Genomic DNA, 23,830 nt, shown 5'->3' on the forward strand with positions numbered 1-23,830 from the left:
TGAATCATCATTTACTTTAATAGCTCTACAAGGTTATGAACTCCTCACCTTGTATGTTGTGTGTGTGTGTGTGTGTGTTTGTTTGTTTATGTTGTCTTCTGCAGATGCAGACGAAGCTACAGGAAATTTGTGCAATGACTGCAGGTAGGTCCCAGTGAGGCAGCATGGTGGTTAATGACACAGAAGGTTCCAGAAGGGGTCCTTGCTGTAGTACCATAAGCAAGTTACTAAATGCACATGTCTGCAGCACAAATATCCATCTGTCTTCCAATGACTGCTGTACTGGAGCCTATCCCATGAGATATAAGGCAGGAGTCAGAGAACCCCAATGCAGATTGTCAGCTCACATTGTGACATTGTCGATGTCAAGGTCAAATGCTGGAGGAGCTGGACTATGACACTGTGCATGAGATGTCCTTGCTGATTGACGCTGAGGGCCGCCGGAGCGGCCTTAGGAGGTTGGGCCGTGCCCTTGGGGTATCACCTGAGATACTGGCCAATGTCTGCGGCTTCCAGGAGTTGTTCCAGTATCTGAGCACTTCAAGTAGTATTCTGCTGCCTCAGCTGGCAGAGACCATCGCCTCACTGCCCCGCCCCGACCTGGTGGCCAGGATGCACCAGTGCCTGCTGGCAAGGCACAGCCTACAACCCAGGGGGTGCAGGACGGAGGCTCCCCACCACCCAGGGATGGAGGTATCCTGGGGTCCTCAGCCTTGACACATCAGCCAGATACCTGACAAAGTGGACATATCTCTAGTTTTGATTGTCTGATCAGTGCACAATATCGTAGATGGTTTGGGGGGTGGGCGCGGGTGAAGGACCACTTCACTATCACTGCCTGCCAGGACTTGCTTGAAGGACAACTTCTCTGTCTGGGGGGACATTTCACTAAGTGAGGTACACTACATTGCATGAGGGGTCGTCCCAGGTTTTGTAAACCAACCTTCCATGGTGTTACTAAGTCGCACAATCTGTAAACCCTATTTTTAGTCAACTGGAATAACAAAAGTTTAACAAAGTGTCACATTACATAATAGTTTTGCTTAGCAGATGCTGTTACATTTCAATAAGGTGGCTAGGTGCTTTGCACTGGGGAATGACAGCCAGACACCCCCAGCAACCCTGTAACATATATAATCTCCCATACTACTACGCCACCTACAGACCGAGGCAGTGCGAGTGTATCTTGATGATTTCAGGACAATGACCTACCTAATAATTCCAGTGCCGCTAATTGGTTAAAATCTTGTGGCCCTCAACACCACCTGCTTGAGTGTTAAATAACCGGTGGGCTCCTGAATTATTTAGCCCCATGTAACCAAGCCCCATAAGCAGTGAGCCGCCCTGTGTCTGCCATTAAAAATGGATGAGGAGGCTGAGGGCTGATCGAAGGGTAATTGGGACACTGTCTGGAGAAGAAGCAGGACGTAGATTGTGGCACCTTCATATTTTATTCACTATTCTGAAAGGCGGGGGGCGTTAGGGATTTCTGTCGCTGCAGTGTATTTCAAATCGATCCACCCCGCCCAAATCAAGTCAATATACAGAGGATAAAACAACGAAGCAAAGTTCAAGCCACCTTCGTTTGCCAGTGGCTGCTGCTTTTCTCTCCGACTGTTTTAGTAAACGTTTTGTCGTTTTAAAAACTTAGACAAATATGTTTATTAACACTGTACTTCGTATTATGAATTTCATCTATTGTTTTTAGCTTTCATGTTTTACAGATGAAATCGTTTTGGTGGGAAAAATTTATCAAAAGTTCATGCTTGAAGGTGGGCGTCTGTTTGAACCGTTGAAGCAGATGAATGAATAAACTGGAATCTGCGTTTTCGAGTTCCGATTCGTTTTCGTGCATCCTCCGTCTCGTGCGCTGTATGGTGCGCATGTGCAGCCTATTCTGATCTAACGCGTAGGTCAGACAGTGTTAAGAAAAGCCCCTTTGAAGTGTTGAGGAGGTTCTTCAACCAGGTCGTCATCGTCTACCGCCCGTTGTTATGGCACCAAGTTCCTCAGACGCAAGCCACTAAAGACAGCAAGTTTCTGATTTCAAGTGTTAATGGAATCACCGCCAATACACTAAGCGGCCAGCGTTTTGTATACACTGAAATTAAGTTGGTGATTTCGTACGCTTTGGAGACATCTGCACACGCTTATTAAACAGCGCGAATTTTACTCGTCCGTCAGGTGACGCTCGCGCGCCCTTTCAATCCGCCTTGCGCTGTCCACGTCCTCGTGAGTCGCGCGCATCTCTGTGTCGTCAAAAAAGTAAAAAAAAAAAAGAAGTCCTCCAAAAATGGCGGAAGGCGCGACGTCTCTGAAGGAGATGCGAGCTCAAATGGGTGAGATTTTTATTTCTGAAGTTGTTAATTGCTTTGCTATGTTGTCTGAAGTTGCAGTAAAGTTGAATTAGAAAGGGTGTCGGCAGTTATTTAGGGGGACTTAGGGGCTGTCTCATGCTTGAAATGTTGCGTAGAGCTCCATCCGATTTTTGGACTTTGCCGGGTTGACCTAACCGTACAGAACTCAAAATATGACAACTTTTTTGGCGACCGGTTTTCCTCCAGCAAACTTTAGTTGAATTCATTGGACGGGGGACAGTGAAGGTTATGATACCGGGCTTCCCAGTTGGTGGGAGGGGGAGTTCAGGAAAACCGAGAGACCGCTGCCAGTCTACGGAACCGGCCGACATCTGTTTTCTGGCGCCAGCGGCCGGTGCCAGTTTTCCGTAAAATTATTTAAATAAACAGGATAGAAATCCAACCGCTGATTTATGCTGACCGAATAGTGCAGATTGTACAAGCGTGGTTGGAGATATGTTGGTTAAAAGTTCATTTGAACTGTCTGGCTAAGTTCATAGCTAATAGCAACTAACTCGGCAGCGTTTTCTTTGGGGAGTTCAGCTCGTTTGTTTGGCTGTATCAACTCAGCTGTAAAAAAACTGCAACAGATTCAAATTTGAGTGTTTTTAATGTACACTGTACATATCCCACTACCAAAGCAGGCGATACCAACTGACTAGAGTTTTCTGTCTCCTTATCGTTATACTGATTGCTATAGGAGATTATGATGCGAGTATTTACCGCTCCAAATAGTCAGATTTCTTTGACTTTGGGTTTCGCGGTAGGATGAAACTTATCAAGATGTTTCGGCCTCGGTGTTTTCGGGAGGAGCTTAAAGGGAAAAGTCCTATTGTTAATGTATGGTACGGAATCATATAGTTTATAACATCGTCGTGATGGACGGAAAATGACAAATAGTTTGAATATGGTGTCGCGGATTAGAACGCAAATGCAGTTTTGCAAGGAAGGTGTTGTTTATCTTGAAATGAGTACGTGACCAAGCAATTAAATGGCTTGGGTTTTGAACTTCCTCCGAACACGTCACGTTATTAATCAGATTAAGTATAGTTGTGACTCAGGTAATCGGCTAATTCGAAGCCTACAAGTAAGGCAGAAAATTGCCTGGCCAGTTCTCATTCCCACTGTGGAATTCCTGTAACCCACAGTTAAAAATCTGCAGTGTTCATGCTTCTCGGTTGGCACTTTGTCTGACAGATAGCTAATGTACCCTCAGAGAGAGGGAGGATTGTATCCTGTGACCTCTTTCTGCAAGCACAGAAAAGCCTGAAATGGAGAACTGACCTACAGCTGTGGGAGTATACAGGAAGTCAGAAAGAGGGAGTGTGTATGTTTGTGTCCATCCATGTGAATGTGTGCTGTAAAGCTTGAAACAAGCTGACATTTTTGAAAACATCAGTATTGAGGGTTAATTGAAGAATGCAGCAATGAGTGAAACATTTTTTGAAATAGGAAACGATATTTATAAGCAATCTGAATGGATCTTCATGGTAATACAGGAGACCTGGGTCTTCACATCTAGGCTTGGTTGAGCAAGGTTTGATGGACACTTTTGGTCTTTTCTTGACCAGGTCATGCATTGATGAGGCATTTTTTCCAGTAAGCATGTAGGTGCCATAGAAATAGCATTGCCTGGTATACCTGAAATTCAAGACCTGACAAGTTGTAACTTCTTGCATGGATAGGAGATAGTTTTTAATGTTGGGATGGTGGATCCATAAAAACACAAGGTATATGAATTGAAGTTTGGTGAATGTCTGCTAAGGGTTGATATAAATTTTTTTGGTAAGATTTGCCCATGATGTCATGTGATTTTTTTTTTTATATCTCAAGTGGTGTGTATTGTGAAAGTGTGTCTGAAGCATATATATCGTAAAGGTGTATGTGCATACATGTTTTAATACAATTTAATATTGTGTGTGTGGACACTTAAATAGTTTTGTCATTAATTGTGTTTTTTGATTTTTCAAGCTGGCTTCCTAGTGATGTGTAGTTGTCTTTAGGGACTGACTGTTTCCTGGGAGACACCTCTGAGGCAAACACATCTGACTCATTCCTACTGTCAGTAGCAGTTGCAGCACTATGGTTACTTTGTGATTGGCTGCAAGGTTTTTTAGGGGTCACACAACACTTAGGGTGCTTTTTGGTGTCTACTTTTCTAGAATTCATTGGTGGCCAGTTCCCTCTTCAGTGTTCTCCAGGTAGCCTACTATTATCAAAGATACTGTGTCTGGAATGTGCTATTAGATGAACCTTCAAACAGACCGATAACATCTTTTTCTAGACTGAGATCAGGAATTAGGAAGACAGGAAATGCCTTTGAAGCATTGCTCCAGTGCGTATGTTCATAATTTGTCCAATTTAATCTTTAGAAATGTGAACAGCACTATAATAGTACGTAAGTTATCAAAGGAGCATGTATGATCCAATTTGTTTCTCCTGGTTGGGTCATTTGTAAAAATCAAGCTGCATTTATCTGATGGGTGGGAAGAACAAACAGCCATCTTGGTATTTGTCAGCTGCAAGTGCTGTAATCTGACAGGTTTATTTTACATCAACAGCATTTAAATCCAATGTCTTCCTGACCAATTAATAATAATAATAATAATAATAAATATTGACCAGATCTGAATCCAGCATAACAGTGATGTTGGGTAGGTCTTGCTCATTGTTGGGTGAGAGTGAGGACTCTACCATCAGAGGAAGTGAACAAGCCATACCCTAAAGCTCCTCCCCGCAGTGGAGTAAATGGCACGTCCATTACTGGTGCGCCCTAATGATGGAATAGTACACGCAATCTTTGTCTTGGCTTTTGTCTGCAGGTTGGATGTAATGTCTTGCAGTGTCTGTTGATTAATTTGGAGACCTGCAGGTGGCTGCTGCAAACTAGGCTTCCTGGAAGTAGACTTGTGGTTTTGTCCTTGTTCCGAAAAATTTCGCTCTGCAGCTATAGTGGCGGTACAATACTTTGACGGCACTGATAGCCGGTGCATTGAAAGTAGTATGTTGGGGACAGTAATGGGATACAGTGGACTGCCAGAAGGGAGAATATGGAAATATTTTTCTAATAAGCATTTTTAATTTTGATTGATCAAGCATGTATGTGAATGTTCAGGGAATTAAAATGCAATTTAATTAGTGTTTTTAATGAACATGTTACTTTTATTTGAATCTTTTCAATTAATAGTTCATTCAAAGCTAATAAAAAGCTTGGCTTAGGGAAAAAAAGAAAAGTGGAATACATTTTGTGTTGACAGGGCATTATCATATCAAGGTGCAAACGGGCCTAGCCAGGTCCAGCTGTTTGTGACAGCTCAGCGGGCTTCTGCTCTAGGGCTCTGAGGTTACTGGCTCTCATTGTGTGAGCTGCCACGTTGGCCCCGGAAATGATAGTCAAATGCAGGCTGTGGCTGGCACACTGTCCCCTCAAGGCTCTATAAATAACCCCGGCTTACTGGTCCAGCAGGGTGTCCCAGGTAATCCTACACAGATCAGCACCAGGCTGATGGGCAAGGAAGGAGGAATGGGTGAAAAAATCAAGGTGTATTAAGTGTTAATAGTGAAGAGTTATGAAGGAAGGAAAGGAAGATCTGTGTCCAGAAAACATCTTCCTATGCTTTACCAGGTGAACTCTTTGTGTTGTGTCACCACCTTTCCTGCTGGGGGAGCAAGAGCCATCAGGCTGTGGGGAAACTCCCTCACCCCTCCCTGAAGTGAGTACTTGTACTCCTATAATGAGGCTGTGTGTTATGATGCTTTGGAATTTCATTGGTCTAGTTACTTACTGGCCAGTGGTGCACAGTGGGTAATGAAAAACTGTTCAATATGCTTCTGCTGCTCTCCATGGAACGTAGTTACCCGTATGTTAACTAGGATGATTTACATCAGAGTGTCTGGCTTGGATATGGGCAGTTTACATGTGCTTTACCATAATCTACTAAGAGTGCATGCCTGTAGCACATGTTGTCAGTGGCCTGGAAAGTGCGTAAAGAAGAATGTTTTTGATCTTTTAAATGGGAGCATTTGGTTGTAAATGGAAATAGGTGTGGTTGTGGCATGCATGCCTTTAGACAAAATTGGGTGAGAGTTGGCCCAGACCTCTGACTGTCCTCTTGTTATAGTGAGGTGGTAACAGCTACACATTTGTTTTCTGTGTGGCTCTTGCATTTGGACTGCAACTCATGTGATGTCACTAATGTGAATGCACAGAGGCAGCTGTGTGTGCTGCTTTTTCTTTGGGAATGTTTGAGGTGACAAGGCACCACTCAGTTGCTCATGCAGCATGTCCTCATCCCAGTGGCTGTGATTTTCCTAGACTTTTCAGCACTAATCCCTAACCACAGTAGGTGTTCCTGAATGGGGGTTGACTAGACTCTGATCTCACAGAATGTATTTGTTTTCTGCTTCTTTTTTGTGTCCGATATCTCCTGGCTGGCATGCGTGTCATTCATGTGACCTTATCGTATCATCTCCAGCCTGAGGAGGCAAAGGTGCAGCAGAAATGAAGCTCTCCTTAGTGCTTGATATATGCACAAATTCAGTGGCCTTGGACCTTTGGACTTCTTTAGAAGACTTTTGTGCTACTTTCAGTTGAGCTTCGAGATTGGCTACAACTGTGAATGTTTAAAAGAACAAACAAAAAAAACCTTCCACAAAGTAATGGTAAAAGACCTTTTCTGATGGTGTTCAGCTACTGTAATATTTATTTTACCAGTAGATTACATAGGCGCGATCTAACTGAGCTGGTGGTATGAAGCGCTTCACGTTTAAGCCATGCTGTTGTGCCATTACAGGACTCCAGAATAACGTTTTGCATTGGTAGCACTGGTGCACCTAACTCTCTTCATGCAGGTGCACCCAAAGTTTTCACAGTGCTTTTTGTGCCACATTAATGCATTTTAAGCGTTACTTTTTGTCATTTTACATACATGTTTCTAGTTGTGTAAATGACTATAATTAGGAATAAAGGTGCTGGTAAATATTTCTTTGTTTGAATCACAGCACAGACAAAAAAATAGCAAAAGCTTTATTTTAAAACAAAACTTAAAGTGCATAACAAACAAGTCAAAAGTGTGTGCTGCTCCCATATCCTTATAGAAAAGGCTTCAGTTTGCCGCTACCTGATGCTGAAATACTGCGGGGGGGGGGGGGGGGGGGGCACTCTGGTGAACCTTTTTTGTGCACCTTGGTCCTGGGGGAACAATGTTTTGTTTTACTGTATTCTGGGTTTATGGATGCAATGGCACACAGACCTACTTGTCTTGACTAATAATAATTATAATCCTGCAGGTTAAGCAAATATTGCTACCAAACTAAATATATGCTTATAGTAAATACAACATATTGCTATCGAGTTAAATCTACATTAATAACCTAACAAAACATTTCAATCATACTATCAAGCTAAATGTAAATGATTTTATAATTAATAAAACATACTCTTTTATAACATTGGTAAACCTATAGTTTCAGAAACACTGGTCTAAAGTGGCAAAGACCCACCCTTTCTCTGCCTTTGATTGGCTCTGACCCTGAAAAAAAACAGATACCATAGGTGCCCCTAAGGAAAAAATGTAGTTTCACAGCAAATCTTTGATCACATGTGTCACCAGATTGGGTGCACTCTGCAGCCCTGCCTTAAGTGATATTCTGGTGAAAAATAATGTTGCCAGCTGTCTTTCCTTGGACAGCATCACCCTGAGGTACTTTATTATTTTTTTAAAAATGTTTTGACTGCAGTACTTTGCAGACTGAATTCATGTGCTGTCTGAGGTAATGCTAGCCCATTTTATTTGAGCATTGAGGCACTTCTCTTGTGGATCTCCGATCTCTTGTGCTTTATGATTCTGACAACCTAGCCTTTTGCGTGGGTTACATTCAGACCCACTGGTCAATAGGAGACGGTGGCCATTGTCCTCATACTGGATTGGCAGCTGGTCCTGTTAAGGATAGTGAAGGCTTTAGCGTGACTTCATTTGTGGGGTTTGTGCACTTGAGGACCTTGGTGTTGGTTTCCACGGAACCTGTGACTGTCACCTGGCAACAGTTGCCAAGCCATGACTTGCAGCAGTTCCCTTTGTTTCCTTGTCCTGGGCAGAAGTAGCATAATGTGTATGGTTCTGGTGTGAAATGGTGCATCTACCGTTTGTTTGACAGGACTAAACAGCTCTGTGTATGCTTTCTGTCTGCACACTTTCTGTGCGGTCTTGGGGATCTTAATCTTCACAAATGGCTGAAAAACATCAAGTCTGCAGGGGGAGCAGCACCCACCAGTTTTTCCAGTGTGAGATCTGCACTTCTCCATAAAACCAAAAGCAATGGTGGGAGTGGGATCCATGCTGTTTGTGGGTTGATTTGGCCATTTGCACTCGCCTCACAGCTTGCTAAAACTGGCACAAATTTGGCTGCATCAGTGAGTGGTTCAATGACATCAGCCACTTAGCAGAGAGCAGGGCTCTTTAAATCTGGACCTCAATTCCAAATCCAGACCTTATTTTCAGTTCTCCCGGATAGTCAGCTTAATATTTACTGATTCTGATTGGCCACAGATCCTTCACATCTGGCTCATGGGTAAAGGAACCCTGGAAAATCAAGGTGATGATGCTTGGACCTTGAGGACCGTGATTTGAATAGCCTTGGCATAGAGGGTACTCCTTGTAGGCCTTGAGGGTCACATTTATTCAAATATATATATTTTAGGAAGTTAGATATGCTTATTGCTTCCCTTTTAGGTTTTTAAGAAGACTTGAATATTTAATTAATATGTAAATATTGAAGAATGCTTTCTACTGCAGTTTCCCCCTTTTTTCTATTGCCGTTGAAGGGAAAATCCAGGAACTATATAGCTGAAGGTTGCTGATGACATTTTCCCAGAAGCTGTTGTTCGAATGATCTATGGAATAACATTTTACTGGGCTCGATATGGTTTTTCCGGTACCTTGATTCTTGCAGCAGGACATTCCTTATAGATGTTTGTTTTTATTCAGCTCTGCCTATAGTTCTTATGAGCTTATGAGGGACTTGAGCTTGTATCCCAAAGTCATCCTGCTCAGTCTTGCAGTCATCCAAGCCCCTCCTTGGGGCTTTTTGCACTGTACTAGAAAGTTGAAGATGAATAGGATCTTTTTTTATCAGCCTGTAGGCCATCCATGGTATTAGGGGTTGGTACAATTTCTGTGCCATCCAGTTTCTATGCCATTCAGCGTATCTTGACTGTGTGTCTGTAATTAAATAGTATCAATTCTGACCCAGTCTCTAAACTGATGATAAAAATGGGTGAATGGGTTTTTTTTACACAAAAGTTTGCAGTCTAATTCTGTGATCATCCCCCCCCCCTTGAAAAAAAGAGATGCACCTATTTTATCCACCAACTGTCGGTATTGGCTGATTGGTTAAAATGAGCCAAATTTCATCACCAGTAATTCCTTTTAAAATGGTGACCCTTAATACTTTGCATCCCCACATGATAAACAGGTAGACAAATGTGGAATTATTTTAATGTTAATGAAAACAGCATCAGAAATGCATTTTGCAAACATTGTTCTGCTAAAATTGCACGAGTAGGATCTACTAATAATAATTTCAACACAACAAAATTGACTGCTGACCTTAAGGCGAGACAGTGAAGTGTGTGTAGAGTGTCTGAGAAAACATCCGTGTCAATGAAGAAGGCTGCAGTACTGCCGGATAAAAGGGGTCTATCAGTTGTGCAAGTGTTTGATAGCAATAGAAAATTCAGTGCAGACAGTGCAATATCAAAAGATTGCGTGGGAAATTACTGTTTATCGAACTTGATGATCAGCCCTTAATTTTATACATGTAAAATTCTATAGAGCTTATATAATATAGTGCGCTGGTACTGTTGTAGTTGGTGTTTTCTTACCAAGATATATAAAATACTTTTCTTATATTTTTGGAATGTCATTTAATTTTGGTGGAGTGTCCCTTCTAATCATATTTAGGCAGAACCTTCCAAACAGTTTTCAAAATTATCGGATATTGGTATCGGGCAGAAATTCCCTTATTGGTGCACCACTAAAAAAAATTTCCTCCGTGGCAACCAGGGGCCAGTCCTGAGGTTTGACGAGTCCAGACATGGACTGACACTGCTGGCTGCTGGGTCTCTCTCAAACAGGCATAAAACCCTGCATACCGCAGAATATAACGGTACTGGTCATGTAGTGCTGGAGAACCAGCTGGTATGGCATTTCCCTTAAGTAATGTCTGTCTTCTGTATTGGCCCCATATCTCCTCAGCTGCAGCTGCGCAAGCAGAAGCAGACGAGCGCCGCTCTCAGGCCGCTAGCAGCCCGGTGTCAGCGTCAACAGTGGGAATGCCAACCGGTGCCAAGACCTCAGGGGCCCGGCCGGGTAAGGGTCTTCACATGTGTTTTGAGCTACTGCCAGTTCACAGAGCAGCACACTATAGCCATTGTGTCTGTGCTGTAGTCATAGGCCATGCTGGTCCAGTGTGTTACTGTATGAGAATGGTGGGGTGGTTGGGGGGCAGGGAGATTTAAGAGAAAAGATTTCTGGGTGTAGTGCAATAATAGGTGACTAAGGATGGTGCGTGTGGGTCATGCTGGCATTTGTGTTGTTAGTCCTAGATGGAGCAGCACTGAAGATAGACGACAAGCTTAGGGTTGCCAAAGAGCGGAGGGAGGAACAGGAAAGGCAGCAGGGTAAGTGGTGGCAATATCCCCATGCTCCATAGGAAGTGCATCCGGGATTCCTGTGCTGTTTCCTGCCTGTGATCTCGTTCTGGCTGCCCGCTGTTGCTCCTGCCACATCACTAAAGACGCATTTTCCCTTGCCCGCCCAGCGGCACGCGGATCGCAAATCGAGGAACGGGAGCGCAAGACCAAGTTACAGTACGAGCGGCAGCTGGAGGAGCGTCACCGCAAGCTTGGGGAGCAGCGCCAGCGAGAGGAGCAGCGCCGCGCCGCCGTGGAGGAGAAGCGCAGGCAGAAGCTGGAAGAGGAGAAGGTTGGTGTACTCTGGTTGATGCTGGGCAGAAGGTACCTCTGTATTTAGTAACGGTGTGTTTGCAAGGTTAGGGTACAGGACCAGCAAGAATAACTTTTGTACTCTTAAATCCTTTATATGGCAAACATAAAAGCAAAAATCTGGCAAAGTAGGAATATAATTGGTGAAGGGTGTTATTATGTAGTCGGTGATTAGGTCAGTGTCACTGTGTGCCATTCTGAATCTCCAGTACATCGTGACTGTTTAGTGCACTACTGTGGTAACTGGGTGGTGGATGATATGGGCTGCTGGCTGGCGTATAACTAGGTAGGGTGCTCGCAGGCCAGAGCAGAAGCTTTCTCACCTCTTACTGCCCTCTCCGTCACTGCAGAGGCTCCTGTTCTGAAATCTGACACTTGTGGGTCCGTTTTCCCTCCCTAACTCACAGTGCATATGCTGAGTTATTGGCACGTGAGTGCCGGGCTGCTTATCATGCCGCACTTCCTGTGCGGCCGTGTGGATATGTCCTCCTGAAGAGCACGCCGTCCTCCGGTATGTTCTGAATGCTCACACGTCTGCCGCAGGAACACTATGAGGCAGTGGTGAGGCGCACACTTGAACGCAGCCAGCGCCTGGAGCAGAGGCAGAAAAGGTGGTCCTGGGGAGGCGGCCTGACAGCTGACTGCCCCCAAAAATCTGGTAAGGACTTCCTGGTTAAAGCCACGGCCTTCTTCCTGTGAGAATATAGACTTTTGTACCCCAGGAATGTTTGGATGTATATTGAATCCTGACCCATCTCTCCCAGAAAGAAGCAGGTCAGCAGTGCTGTGTGTGGGTCGTCTAAATGTTCTACTTGCAGGAGCTGTCTGACTTGCAGATATAGTGTAAGACACTGACTCTGAGACCCCCACCCCATGTTTGCCATGTGGCCTGAGTGAACCCTTTCGCCCTGCAGGTGACTCTGAGGCGGCAGGTCCCGCCCCCCTAGCTAGTATAGCACCCCCCTCCGAACCCCAGGGCCCCCAGAAGACGCAAGGTGCTTGTTATCCCCCTCGGATTTTGAAGCACTGGCATTTTCTCTCAGCTTGTTCTCACCCACCTGCACGTTTTCTTCCTGCCCCACTAACTTGTCCCTTTGGTTCTCAGTTTCATGTCGCTCCCTCATTGCAGTCAACTCACTAAGGTCTTCTGGGTCAGGGGTCGTCACAGGCGACATTTCTCTAATGGGAAGCATGTGCTGGCCTCGCTAATGCTATAGTGCAATGCAACACTGAAGAATGCACTGTCGGTGTTTGTGTCATTTGGTTACGTTAACATCCATCCATGCATGCATACTTCTTTTTCCATGTGTTATAATGCAGAAGTCTCAATTTTTTTTCCTGTTCTTGTTGGTTAGCAACAAGCACATTGTCTGGGCTGTGAGTCCGAGATGCTTAAAGCTGGTCAGCTTGGCAGACCAATGATCTCAGATTTGTCTGGCGAATGGAATTTTCTTCCATAATGGGCTTTTCTGCGATGGAGAAAAAAAAACATCTCGCTGTAGCTGATGCCTTATTTTGGCCGGTCTGAACGGGGGCTGTTGGCTGTGCAGATGGGGTGACTCAGTCCTGCTTTGGTCCCCAATGTCTGCTCATCTCCGTCCCCATCTTCCTAAAATGTACTTCCTCTCTGGTCTCTCTCTGCCAGTTGACAAGCGTTCCAGCTCTACCGTGAATCTGAAGCAATCTGCAGACTCTGGCATCAGCAAGCGCTTGTCATCCTCTTCTGCTGCTCTAATCAACTCTCCTGACAAGAGTAAGCATCACAGCACACCCACCCGCCGCCCCCCGATTCACAAGTCCAGACCCAGTGGTGCTCTTTGACCCCTCTTCCCAGTCTTCAGTTTGCTTGCTTGTAAAAATACACTTGCTTCACCTTCACCGTTCATGTGATTATAACTACACCAGTGGACAAAGTGGGACTTTAGTTGCAGCAATTGAAGAATCTGAGTTTCTTTTTCCCCCCAACCCTTGTTTTCAGTCTTGAGTTTTGTTTCCCCACAGCGAGCAGTCGGTAAGGTTATTTTCAGTGGCGTGTCTTAACTGTGCCCCCTCCCTTTCCCTCCCCCCAGACTGGGATCAACTCGAGCTGTCGTGTCAAATAACTCTCCTGGCTCTCCTTTCGGTGTGTTTGCGTTAACCCTGTTCCTCACGCGGCTAGAGGTGTGCTCTCCCTGTTTCCCAGGTGTTAAACGGCGGAGCTCCTCTCTGAACCGGTTACCTAGCAATGGCTCCCAACCAGCAAAGGAATCCCAGGAACCACTTTTGGGGCCCCCCACAGGTGCAGCTCCTCCTCCAGCACAGACCTGCACATACATACGCTGTACTTGCTTTACTTGTGGTAGCTTAGTCGGGTTTGGAACTCCAGTTCGATGAAAGGAAGCGGCTGTCTCCACGAACTTGCATGGTTCCATTAGCCAGCATACTGGCTGTACATTATACCATTTTCCTTGTGCCCAGCTGACCTGTATGCATATATAAAATCATATCCCCCTCCCCCCGGCTGTTGCTGTATCTCTGCAAAACTGAGCTAGATTGGCTCTTGGCCTGAATCCACTTTTATCTCTGTCTGATGTCATCAGTTTTGGCAGGTGATTTATAATCAATGGCCCATGTGGCTGTAAGCGTGTTCTTGCTGAGTACAGCCATTATAGAGCAGTGTTTGCTGGAATTATATCCCATCACCAGGATATAACGGTGCAAACGGTTGCTTAGTAAGGCCTTTTATTCCAGAGCAACTTTTTTGCATTGGCTTGCAATAAAGCCTAAGGCAATTTGTTTTTTTTTTAGCTGAGATATTTGTATGAATTTAAATTCCTTTGCTTTAAAGTAAATCAGATTAATAGCATGACGTTACATTAGTGTATTGTAGGTTCACCTGTTAGCCAGAGAAGTGAGGATAACCTTGCTTTAAGTAAAAGTCTGTTGTTCTTCCTCTATTTTATTTATACACCAGTAAATAAACAGGTTTAGTGGCTCGCTGACAAGAAGCAGGTCCCCTCCTGCGATGTTCGGCTGACGTTTTCCGCATGCTGTCCTAGCCTGACCCTGCGAGTCTCTCTTTGGGAGGCCCTAATGCCTCCCTGTCCCTCCTCCTGTTTGTAGGCTCCGCCTTGAAGAAAAGAAGCTCCTCCCTCTCTCGGGATGGGAGCAAATCACAGTCCTCTGCCAAGATAGAAAAAAACACGAAGGCTGAAAAAGGTTGCTCATTGGTTATATTTGTGTTGTATGTGCAAGTGTATATGTCTGTGGGCTGACACTGCGCGTGCTCGTGTTGCCTGTACTGCCGTCTCACTGGTTCTGAGCCAGGAAGACGGGGATGGTTCCTGTTTAATCTCAGGCGTCCTCTGCTCTGCCTTTTACGTCAAGCTCCTAACCACCATGTCTGTCTCTCAGTTTACCTGCTCATAGTCTCTCTTCCTTTCCATGTGTCTGGTGTTGGTGACTGAGGCATTTGCTTGCAGCTAATCCTGTATTAACCTTTATTCCCCTGCTTTCCCCCCCCCGGCTGTGTCGCCAGGAAAAGACGCCTTTGTATTCGCACAATGTTGTGTTTGTGTCCGACCGGCATTACTGCTCTTGTCATTGTTTTCTTCCCCTGAAGCAAATAGCGTCCTGCTGGTCTTTCAGTGCCATCCACCCAGAGTTGTGTGTCCTGCTCCCCCTAGGGGAAATAAGCTAACATCGATCCTTGGGATACCTTCAATGCCCACCCAGCTGCACTGGAGGCCTCTGGGTCAGACAGAGCAGCTGTGAAATTATGGGAATTAGAACTGCAGTGTTATGATGCATTCAGCAGTTTTGGGAATGTGTGTGGAACAATTGCTGACACACGGTGGTTTTGTGTCCTTCACGGGATGATCGAGGGAGCTTGTGTCACAGCCCTCCGTGGCCTGCGATGGCAGTGAACACGTGGACACCTGTAACTCCAGAAGAGCTGTGAAGTCATTTGATTCATTAACCTTAATTTAGCTGTTGACTCCTTCCCCGAAGCAGATTGACCAATGTCAGTCCGTTCTCATGTACGTCCCGTTGAGCTGTCTTGCATCAGCCCTGTCACACTAACCCGTGCCCCCCCTCCGCACCACCTGTACTGAGGACTTCCTCACTAACTTTTCCAGTGGATTTAATTCTTCATGGATTTGCTTGACTGATTCTTTTGGGTTTTTTTTCGATTCTTCTTTTAATTCACAATGTCACCTTCACCCTGTCCCCCCCCCACCCTTTTCTCCGTCCTCCATCCTGTGTGTGTGTGTCTGTGGGCATGTGCCCAACCTGCTTGCTATGCGCTTGTGTGCACGGCCTGTTTTAGAGCGCCGCCCCCTGGACAGTGGGGTCCTCAGCCGCCTGCTCACCCCCACCCAGGCCTCCCTCGCTAGGAGCAAGAGTGCCGCAGTCCTGCTGGCAGATGGCGCAGACCCCCAAGGTAATTGCCCCACCCCAGGTTGATGGACTTGCCAGTGGTGACGCCCCGAGTCAGGTGACGCTTAGTCGCTTCAGTCCCCATAATCCCCCAAGTCCATTTGCTCCACACGGAAGGTCCAATGTTCCATTCCAAATACACCATCCCCCCCAATGTCACATGGCTACATTCTTATTCCAAATGCGCCCCCCCCCTTTACAGTGGATTATGGTGGCACGTTCCTGAAGCTTTGGGACTGAAGGGCAAACCCTTCCAGTTCCTCTCCGTTTCTTCATGCGGCCCCAACCTCTGTAAGCTTTCCGCTCTCGGCGTCTCCTGCACTCATTTTTCTATGGCCAGCATGCCAGCCGGCAGAGAGACGCTAACTGGTCTCCAGTTGTCCTGTAGTGTAACTGGTGCCGCAGGTTATTGGAGAGAGGGAGCAGATGAAGGCTAAAGCGGCGACACCTCTCTGAAGACCAAAGTTTCAGGCCTGTAGAAAGTTAAAAACCATTAGGTTTGTTTCCCATTGTGAAGCGCTTGCTATAGAGCTTGTTTACAGTGTGAGCTTGGAGCGATCTGTGTTCCCCTGTGTCCTACAGCCCCAAAGCCCCCTGGGAAATCAAAACCAAATCTAACATGCTCAAATCTTTTTGTGCTCTCCCATTCTCATTTCTCTCTTCTATTCCCACCATCCCTCTCCTTTGGCCCACCCATTCTTCTACCTCTCCCTTTCCCATTGGCCATGTACCAATGATATAACCTTTTACCAGCGCCTCCCTTATGTGCTCGCTCAGTCTCGGTCAGCCCTGTGCCCCGAGGCCCGATCCGAAGCCGCAGTGTCGACCGGCAGAAGGGTCCCCCCTCATCCACATCCTTGGACACGAGACCTAACAGCACAAAGGTAATTTCCCACCCCCCCCTTGGATTCAACTAACGAACTTGTCAAGAGGGTTTTTCTATATGCAACTTAAGATTTAAGCACATAGGTTAAGTTGTCTTGAGGGCAAAAGGTGTCATATCTACGCAGGACATTAATGTCGCAGATAACATGTGGTGCAGAGTGGTTTGGAGTGGGGGGGACATGCCGTAGTGCCTGCGGGGTTCAGAGTCCAGCTGTTGCTGCTTGTTCGCGGTTCCTTTTCATCACTAACGGCACGTGTCACCTAGAACGTCCCGCTCTTATCAGCCCACATTCACGTGGCAGGGAAACACAAGCGCACGCACATCCTGCTGAATTTGCCTGTCAAACCAGCCAGTTCCCATATCCCTTGTTCTCCGAAATCCTGCTCCCCTCCCACGTGCTTCCCTTCAGTGGAGAGGAGCACACTGGATGCTGCTGTTGTCGTGCAGGTCAGCACGTGATGTCCTGTGCTCAGGGCAGCCATAACCACGGCCCAGAGAAACCCAGCCCATTTGAGGCCCCGTTTACCTGGGGACCTGGGCTGCCCTCTCAGATTCTGCCACAGATTATGATTCAGAATAGCAGGAAATTAAACAGCTTAGCTCCAGTATTCACCAGCCATGTCACGTTGCCCTTTCCTTCCAGTAATTCGTTCAGGGAGCATGAGGTGAGTAGGGCTCCAGCCACCATTGTGGGGATGCTGGGGCCTTTATGGAGGCCTGGCTCTCGGTATAAGGCTTCAGCTCAGGCTTGTGCTGGCTGGCTTTACCTGCAACATGCCACTGTCTTAAGTCACTGTCTTGTCAGCTGTTTTTTATTTGATCCTTATGGCTTTGATGGCCCCCCAGAAAATCCAAAAGGAGGCCCCGCCTTCAGGAGGGGGTCGGCCACCCTCGCCATCGCCCTCTAACAGCCTAAGCAGGCGGCGCTCTCCTTCCCCTGTTGCCATGGCATCAGGTGCTGCCAAGAGAAGCCCCTCCCCAGTCGTGCCCAGGTACCGTCGTACCCCTTTTTTGTATCATATAGTCTCCCCCTGTCCTTTTGTGCTAGAAATATATTTTTGATGGATGTGAAATTCAAATGTAGCTTTAATGCTTAGTCATTGAAGTTAATGAATGGAAATTGGTGCTTATCCCGCCTCACCTGCTTCCACAGGCAGAACCCCAGCTCCCCCTCACCCCTCAGAGCCGCACAGGGCCCACCCTCCCCGCAGTCCGCCTCCAAACCACCCCCCATCCAGCGGCCCCCCCTCACGCCCGTTGGGCCACCCACCCTTCGCAAGAGGGACTCAAAGCCAAAGGAGACCCCCCCAAAGCAGCCCATCGTCGTCAAGTCACCCGAGCCCCCAGCCACCGGCGGGACCCCCAGCGTCAAGACCAAAGATGGTGTGTGTGTGCGTGCGTGCGTGCGTGCGTGATTTTTACCAGCTACTGATCACAGGATCAGCTTCTTTGAGTTGGGTCTCTTAACTTGGGGTCTGTCATTGGTGGACTGCCTACATCACCACAGAATACCATAACACACCTTTCCTTTGTAAAATCAACTGTTCCCCTCCGTCTTTGCATAGCAGCAAAAGAAAAACAAGTAATAGGAAGTGATTATGAAACGGTTAAAGCAGCTCAGGTTCCATGCGAGATCGGGTCTATCACATGGAGCAGCGTGCTGGCAGATACGATCAGGCTAGGTAAAGTCTCGCCATCTTGTTCTTCCCTGGTCAGATACGTTGGCATTAAGCTCACACCACAGAGCCTGGTTTTCTAAACCCTTGCACCCTGATAGTGATGCAGTTGCCCCCTACTGGTCAGATGTTGGAACTGCTAGGAACGCATTCACTGTGGGTGCTGAACCCAAAAGGCCATATAGTAATATATTTTACATTTTATAGAGTAAAGTCCTGCATACGCTGTGGTACAGAGATGATGTCCAGTATGGGAAAGCAGCCCCTCTGTGTCCATGTCTGTCCAGCGGTATCCGTAGGTCACCATCTCAGTGGGCTGCTTCTGCTTGTCCTGCAGACCCCAGCTCCAAGGCAGTGGCAGGCACCACGTCAGCCGAGGAGGCGGCGAAGATCCTGTCCGAGAACCGACGTCTGGCCCGGGAGCAGAAGGAGAAGGAGGAGCAGCTGCGGCTGCAAAGAGAGCAAGAGGAGAGGTGAGGGGTAGGAGGATGGTATGAGCTGCCTCTTAGGTAGCTGTCTTGCATTGCACGCTATTGTCTGCCAGCCTCGCAGTAACTCCTACTCCATGCACCCTCTCCAGGTCAAGCATGGGAATGTCCTCTCACCTCTCCCAGGTGGGGCTCTTCCAGTATGAAGCTCTGGGGCTTATGCTGCTGGGTGCCTGTTAGTTCCAAAGCTCTTGACTGCTATCCTTTCACAGGAGTGCTGGGTTCTTTCCCTGGGGAAGCTTCAGTTGATGTGTTTTTAGTTTGATTTTGACTGCTTTGTAGCTCTTGCAGCTCTCCAGTCTAGGATTCTGCAGATTCCTGGTGAAGCCGGCTGAGTGATCTGAAGGCTAATCTGTGGATCCTGCTGCAGGATGTTGCAGGAAGAGCAGGAGGCGCGGCGGGTCGAAGAGGAGCGGGTGAAGCGACTGGAGGAGGAGCGGAAGAGAGAGGAAGAGAGGAAGAGGCAGGAGGAGCAGGAGGAGGAGTGGAAGAGAGCAGAAGAAGAGCGCCTCCTGATGGAGCAGCAAGAGAAGGAAAGGCTGGAGGAGGAGGAGCGTGAGAAGCAGTTAGAGATGCAGAAGGAGGTCAGTTGGGGCGGGGAGGGATGTGGGCGACGGGCAGGGAGCGGTTTTCTGCTGAGCTTCTTAGTGTCAGACTGGAGCTACAGTTTGAAGGTATCAAGACAGGTTTGTGACCCAGGATGGTAGCTGCAGACCTACAGCTGGGATGACCATGTGCATTCTAGCCATTAGACCTCGTTTAAAGGCGTGGAGACTGTGGATGTCATTCGTGTGATTCGCTGGCAATCTGACTCTCAGCTTGTGGTGCAGCGTGAAGAGGCGGAGGCCCGGGCCCTGGGGGAGGCGGAGAAGCAGCGGCAGGAGAGGGAGAGAGTGATGCAGCAGAGTCAACAGGAGCGCATGGAGAGGAAGAAGGTGAGTCGCAGCTCGGCCCTGCCAGCGCACTTCCTCTGTGCCTAGTGTTTAACGGGCCGCCCTCAAGATGGCGCTAGTTCAACATCATGAGCTCTGTTCCGCTTGCTGTCTATTCAGAGGATCGAAGAAATCATGAAGCGGACCAGGAAAGCTGACCAAAATGATAAGGTGGGTGTTCCTTTCATTCAGTACCTAGATTTAGTATTCGGAAGGCCTTGCAGGCTGGTACTGGTGGTGCTGATGGAAAGCCTCTTATGTAGTGGTCCTCAGTGATGTAATAACCTGTGGACCAGTTGCCTTCTAGTAAGAATTTTCACGTGGTATGTGAGGAGTGCACTGTACTCTCAGGGTGTTCTGTTCATTGTGCATCTGTGTCTCTGTAGAGGGATGAGGAGAAGGATGAGGAGAAGGCCCTGCAGAATGAGAACGGAGAGGAGGAGTGCGAACACGTCTGCGAGCTGAGCCGTGAGTGTCCGTCCCTCTCCTTGTCTTCGGCTGCACTCAGCTCTGTTACTCTGTGGGTTTCTGGTTGTTCCCATCTTGGCTGTATTGATTTTGTTTACCGTTGGGAACCTGACTTTGGGGCAATGACTGTAAGGTAATGATGTCGTCTAAACACAATGACAGGATTAGCCTCTAAAAGCACTCGATGGCTTGGACCTGCAGCAGCTTACCTCGTGATGTAATAATGTCTAAATACTGCCGGGGGGTGGCAGACATGGTAAACAAACTCAGTACTGGGAAACGCACAAATGCCAGTAGGGGTTGAGAACTGTTGTCTGAAATTAGAATTGCTCTTTCCCTGCGTATACCAAAGTGACACAAACTGGATTCCTAATGCACAATTTTAGTGGGTAGACATACATATTGTTGATCGTAGACCATAAACCTGAAAGACTTCATTTCAGAATCATGACACTAGATTCCACAAATCAAAGTAATGTTTTACGCTGTTTGCTTGTACAAAAGTTACTAAAAATAAATATTTCAACAAAAGCTGTAAGGCACTTCAGTTGAGTGTTTATGCAGCTTATTACCTGCTACGCAAAAATGATCATGGAAAACAGCAGACAGACAACTTTTTCACCCGTATGGCGGTGTATGTTTGCACTGCGTTATTACAGAGGCACCTTCGACAGAGCGGGACATCCCTGAGGAGGTGGATATTCCTGGCAGCGTCAATGGGGTGCTGGAGCTGGAGCTGGAGAACAAGGAGAACCAGGAGCAGCAGGAGGTGCTTAGGTACGGGGGTGCTCCGACCTCTCGCTCGGTCCAGGCCCACAGGGGGTCGTATGTGAGTGTGTATATGGCCAAGCTGAAGGCAGGCTCCCCCGTACCCCCCACAGTCTGGCACCCAAAACCCGTCCAACCGAGGCCCCCAACTTCCTGAACGGCAAGTCCGCCACTTGGAACTTTGAGGAGTTTATCGACCTGGGCATGAACGACGGGCAGAGCCAGAACCTCGTGGACCCCGAAGGGGGGCCCCAAGCCCCCCGGGCCGCCTTTGAGGACAAACCCCTGCATCAGGGCCAAGCCATTGGAGCCCTCTCTGGTGAGCCCCGCATCTGCAAGGCTAAGATGTCATCTGGGTTACAGATGAAGTCAACTAACTAATTATCCCCCCTTTCGACAGAGATATGATGCTGTCGCCCCAGCCTTCGGTCCTCTGGCACTCCCAGATCTGCTGGCATCCCCACAGCCCCTGATGGAAAAGGGCAAAGGTGGAAGAGGCCTGGATTCAGCAGGCTGGCATCCTAATTCCTCACCAGTGTGGGGGGGCAAATGTAGAAGAGGAAAAAAATTGCTTCAGGGAAAAGGTTGTTTTGTCAGTATGCGTACTTCATCTAGGTCTCTGTCACTTGCAAATGCAAACTTGGATTTGTATTTATTTTTATTATGCGATTCTTTTTTTCTTTTTTTTTTGGGGGGGGGGGTATAAATCTTGGGTCCAGATTTTCTCTCCCCAATGCAACCTTCAGTTTTGTTCCTCTCGTCCCATTGGCTGTCGTGTTCTGCAGCGCTGCTGACCTCCATGCCTTGACTAAGACTTTCTTCCAGCATTGCTGCGACTGGCTGACTGTGACTGGGACTTCTATGACCAAAGTGATAAAACGCTGGAGAGAGAGAGAGATGGTTACCAAGGTTACTGTAAAGGGGGTGGTGATGTTGGGGTCAGTGAATGTGGGACACATTCAGCATCCTATTGTCCACACAGGTTTGCAAAGTGCCGCCATGACTTTCTGACCTGCTCTGTGTAATCTCTGCTCATAAATCTCAAGGGTTCGATATTAGGTAAGCTCGTCTCTGCCCATCCATTTGTAATGTGTCTTGAAGGTAGTTACTCACAAGGTAGTGTGCGCATAAGTGTGAGTGCTCGTGTGGATACCTTACAGGGGTAGGCGCCACTGAGCTAGCAGATTTTTCTCCCGATGTTCTTCAAGAAGTGATCAGAAACCCATTTCTTGACCAGGGTGGAGGTGGCGAGTTACTCGGTCAAAACATTTCAGCTTTTTTCTCGTCCACAAGGGTCATTTGCCTCCAATTATTTTTTATGATAACTTTACTGTGGCTGTTTTTATTAAAGATATGTATTTCAGAATGTAAAAATGGAACTTTAACTTTAGTTCATACTTTTGTCTGTAAAACTTTCCTTTGTCGCTTGTATTTTCCTTGTATAAATGTTTAACTTTATTTAAAAAACAAACACACACTTAAAACGCCCATGACCTGGTATTCCCGAAATCGGATCAATGCCAGCACCCATTTACATGTAACAGACACAAGGTGAGCTCCATGTGTATCTGGTGGCAGCATCTATCTGGGGGACATTTTAGGCAGCAAATGTCACGTGTTTCCTTCACTAATTCTCTTATACTGCCACCTGCTGGACACCTTTTATTGTACATGTTTTGGGTCCGCTTCTTTGCTCTGGGAACTTTTGTCTGCAGAAATGTGCTTTTAAATCAAACAAAAAAACAAAACTTGATTTCCAACATTAGGTTTATATGTTGCTGGTTTATGCATTAGGTATGTGTGAAAGGATAATCCTGTCTTGTTACTGTATATCCCACAAAATCAGTATTAGGCATCATTGAGCCCTCTGCAAAATGGGGGAAGGTGGGATGGGGGTGGCCATGAGTCTGACGGTCCTCCTGCTGTTGGTTCTCGGCAGAAGGTTGATTTCCAGGCATTCTGGTCTTCAGAAAACCGACCCCCTGAAAGTTACTTAAGACTTTGGTCCTCGGGTATTCAGTACTGTTACATTTAGATCACTGTAGATGCTTCCACTGTATTTTATCTGGTCTGTGTTGATCGCATGGATGAGAAAGTAAGTCCTGAGGACTTAGAAATTGCATATCATATTTTGAGACCTTTTTAAAAAAGGTGGGGCAGGGGGTTTTACAGGTAACAGAAGTCAGGGGTTCAATATGATCTAAAGTAAGCACAGATGTCCAGTAGCCTGTTAACGGTGAGTAGTGCTGCTGTTTTCTGCTATGTTGGGGTGTAAGATTGAGGTTCTGTGAGGAACACTGAAGGATGCCTTGTTAGTTTCATTCCCCTTCTTTCCATTAGTTTGTCTCTTTCTAGCGCCTAGCCCTTCTTAGGACTCAGCCCTCAAAACTGCTGTGTGCTGAGAGGACCCAGGTAGATGTTCTTTCTGTGTGGTTCTTGCTTCCTGCTTCAGGGCACAGGACATGCTACCCATGTCTTGTTGCCTGGAGCAGATGCTTCAGTGGCCTTAGGTGAGGAGCACGTTCTTCATGATCATATAGTTGTGATGGTGGTAGTTTTGAGCAGTACTCTAGGGCTGTAATGGTTCACTCTTCCACAGTCCTGTTAACCAAATCCCTTATATGTCTGCTATGACAATCGCCACCTCAATGGGGCAATGCGTAGGATATCAGAAAGAGTCATTCGCTCACAAACCCTACCCATAACCAATATCTGTAAATATCTTTTAAAAGTATATAAAAGTAATAATTGTTATAAAGTTGTGGAACAATAAAATTATTTAACAGATGATTGGGGGAAACGGATTTCTTTACAAATAACCAGCAAATCAAA

At 46.8% G+C, this 23,830-nt stretch overlaps 1 protein-coding gene across 7 annotated transcripts; it reads left to right on the forward strand.

The window, feature by feature from the left end:
• Positions 1 to 1,884: 1,884 nt before the first annotated feature.
• On the forward strand, positions 1,885 to 23,788 carry map7d3 (MAP7 domain containing 3). 7 transcript variants are annotated; one of them, XM_049028247.1, is made up of 21 exons: positions 1,885 to 2,339; positions 10,613 to 10,726; positions 10,957 to 11,037; positions 11,178 to 11,341; positions 11,905 to 12,019; positions 12,276 to 12,356; positions 13,007 to 13,114; positions 13,544 to 13,639; positions 14,464 to 14,559; positions 15,671 to 15,784; positions 16,534 to 16,664; positions 17,513 to 17,658; positions 17,820 to 18,049; positions 18,680 to 18,815; positions 19,201 to 19,414; positions 19,649 to 19,765; positions 19,883 to 19,933; positions 20,149 to 20,230; positions 20,890 to 21,007; positions 21,112 to 21,317; positions 21,399 to 23,788. In XM_049028247.1, exons 1-21 carry the CDS (start codon positions 2,294 to 2,296, stop codon positions 21,404 to 21,406), a joined length of 2,454 nt encoding a protein of 817 aa, XP_048884204.1. In that variant the 5' UTR covers positions 1,885 to 2,293; the 3' UTR covers positions 21,407 to 23,788. The 7 variants fall into 7 exon arrangements, with proteins under 7 accessions (XP_048884204.1, XP_048884207.1, XP_048884209.1 ...); XM_049028250.1 differs by having other exon boundaries at positions 16,558 to 16,664; XM_049028248.1 differs by having other exon boundaries at positions 1,888 to 2,339; positions 19,661 to 19,765.
• The last annotated feature ends 42 nt before the right edge of the window (positions 23,789 to 23,830 follow it).

Source organism: Brienomyrus brachyistius, chromosome 10, assembly GCF_023856365.1.
Source record: "Brienomyrus brachyistius isolate T26 chromosome 10, BBRACH_0.4, whole genome shotgun sequence".
Taxonomy (NCBI): Eukaryota; Metazoa; Chordata; class Actinopteri; order Osteoglossiformes; family Mormyridae; genus Brienomyrus; species Brienomyrus brachyistius.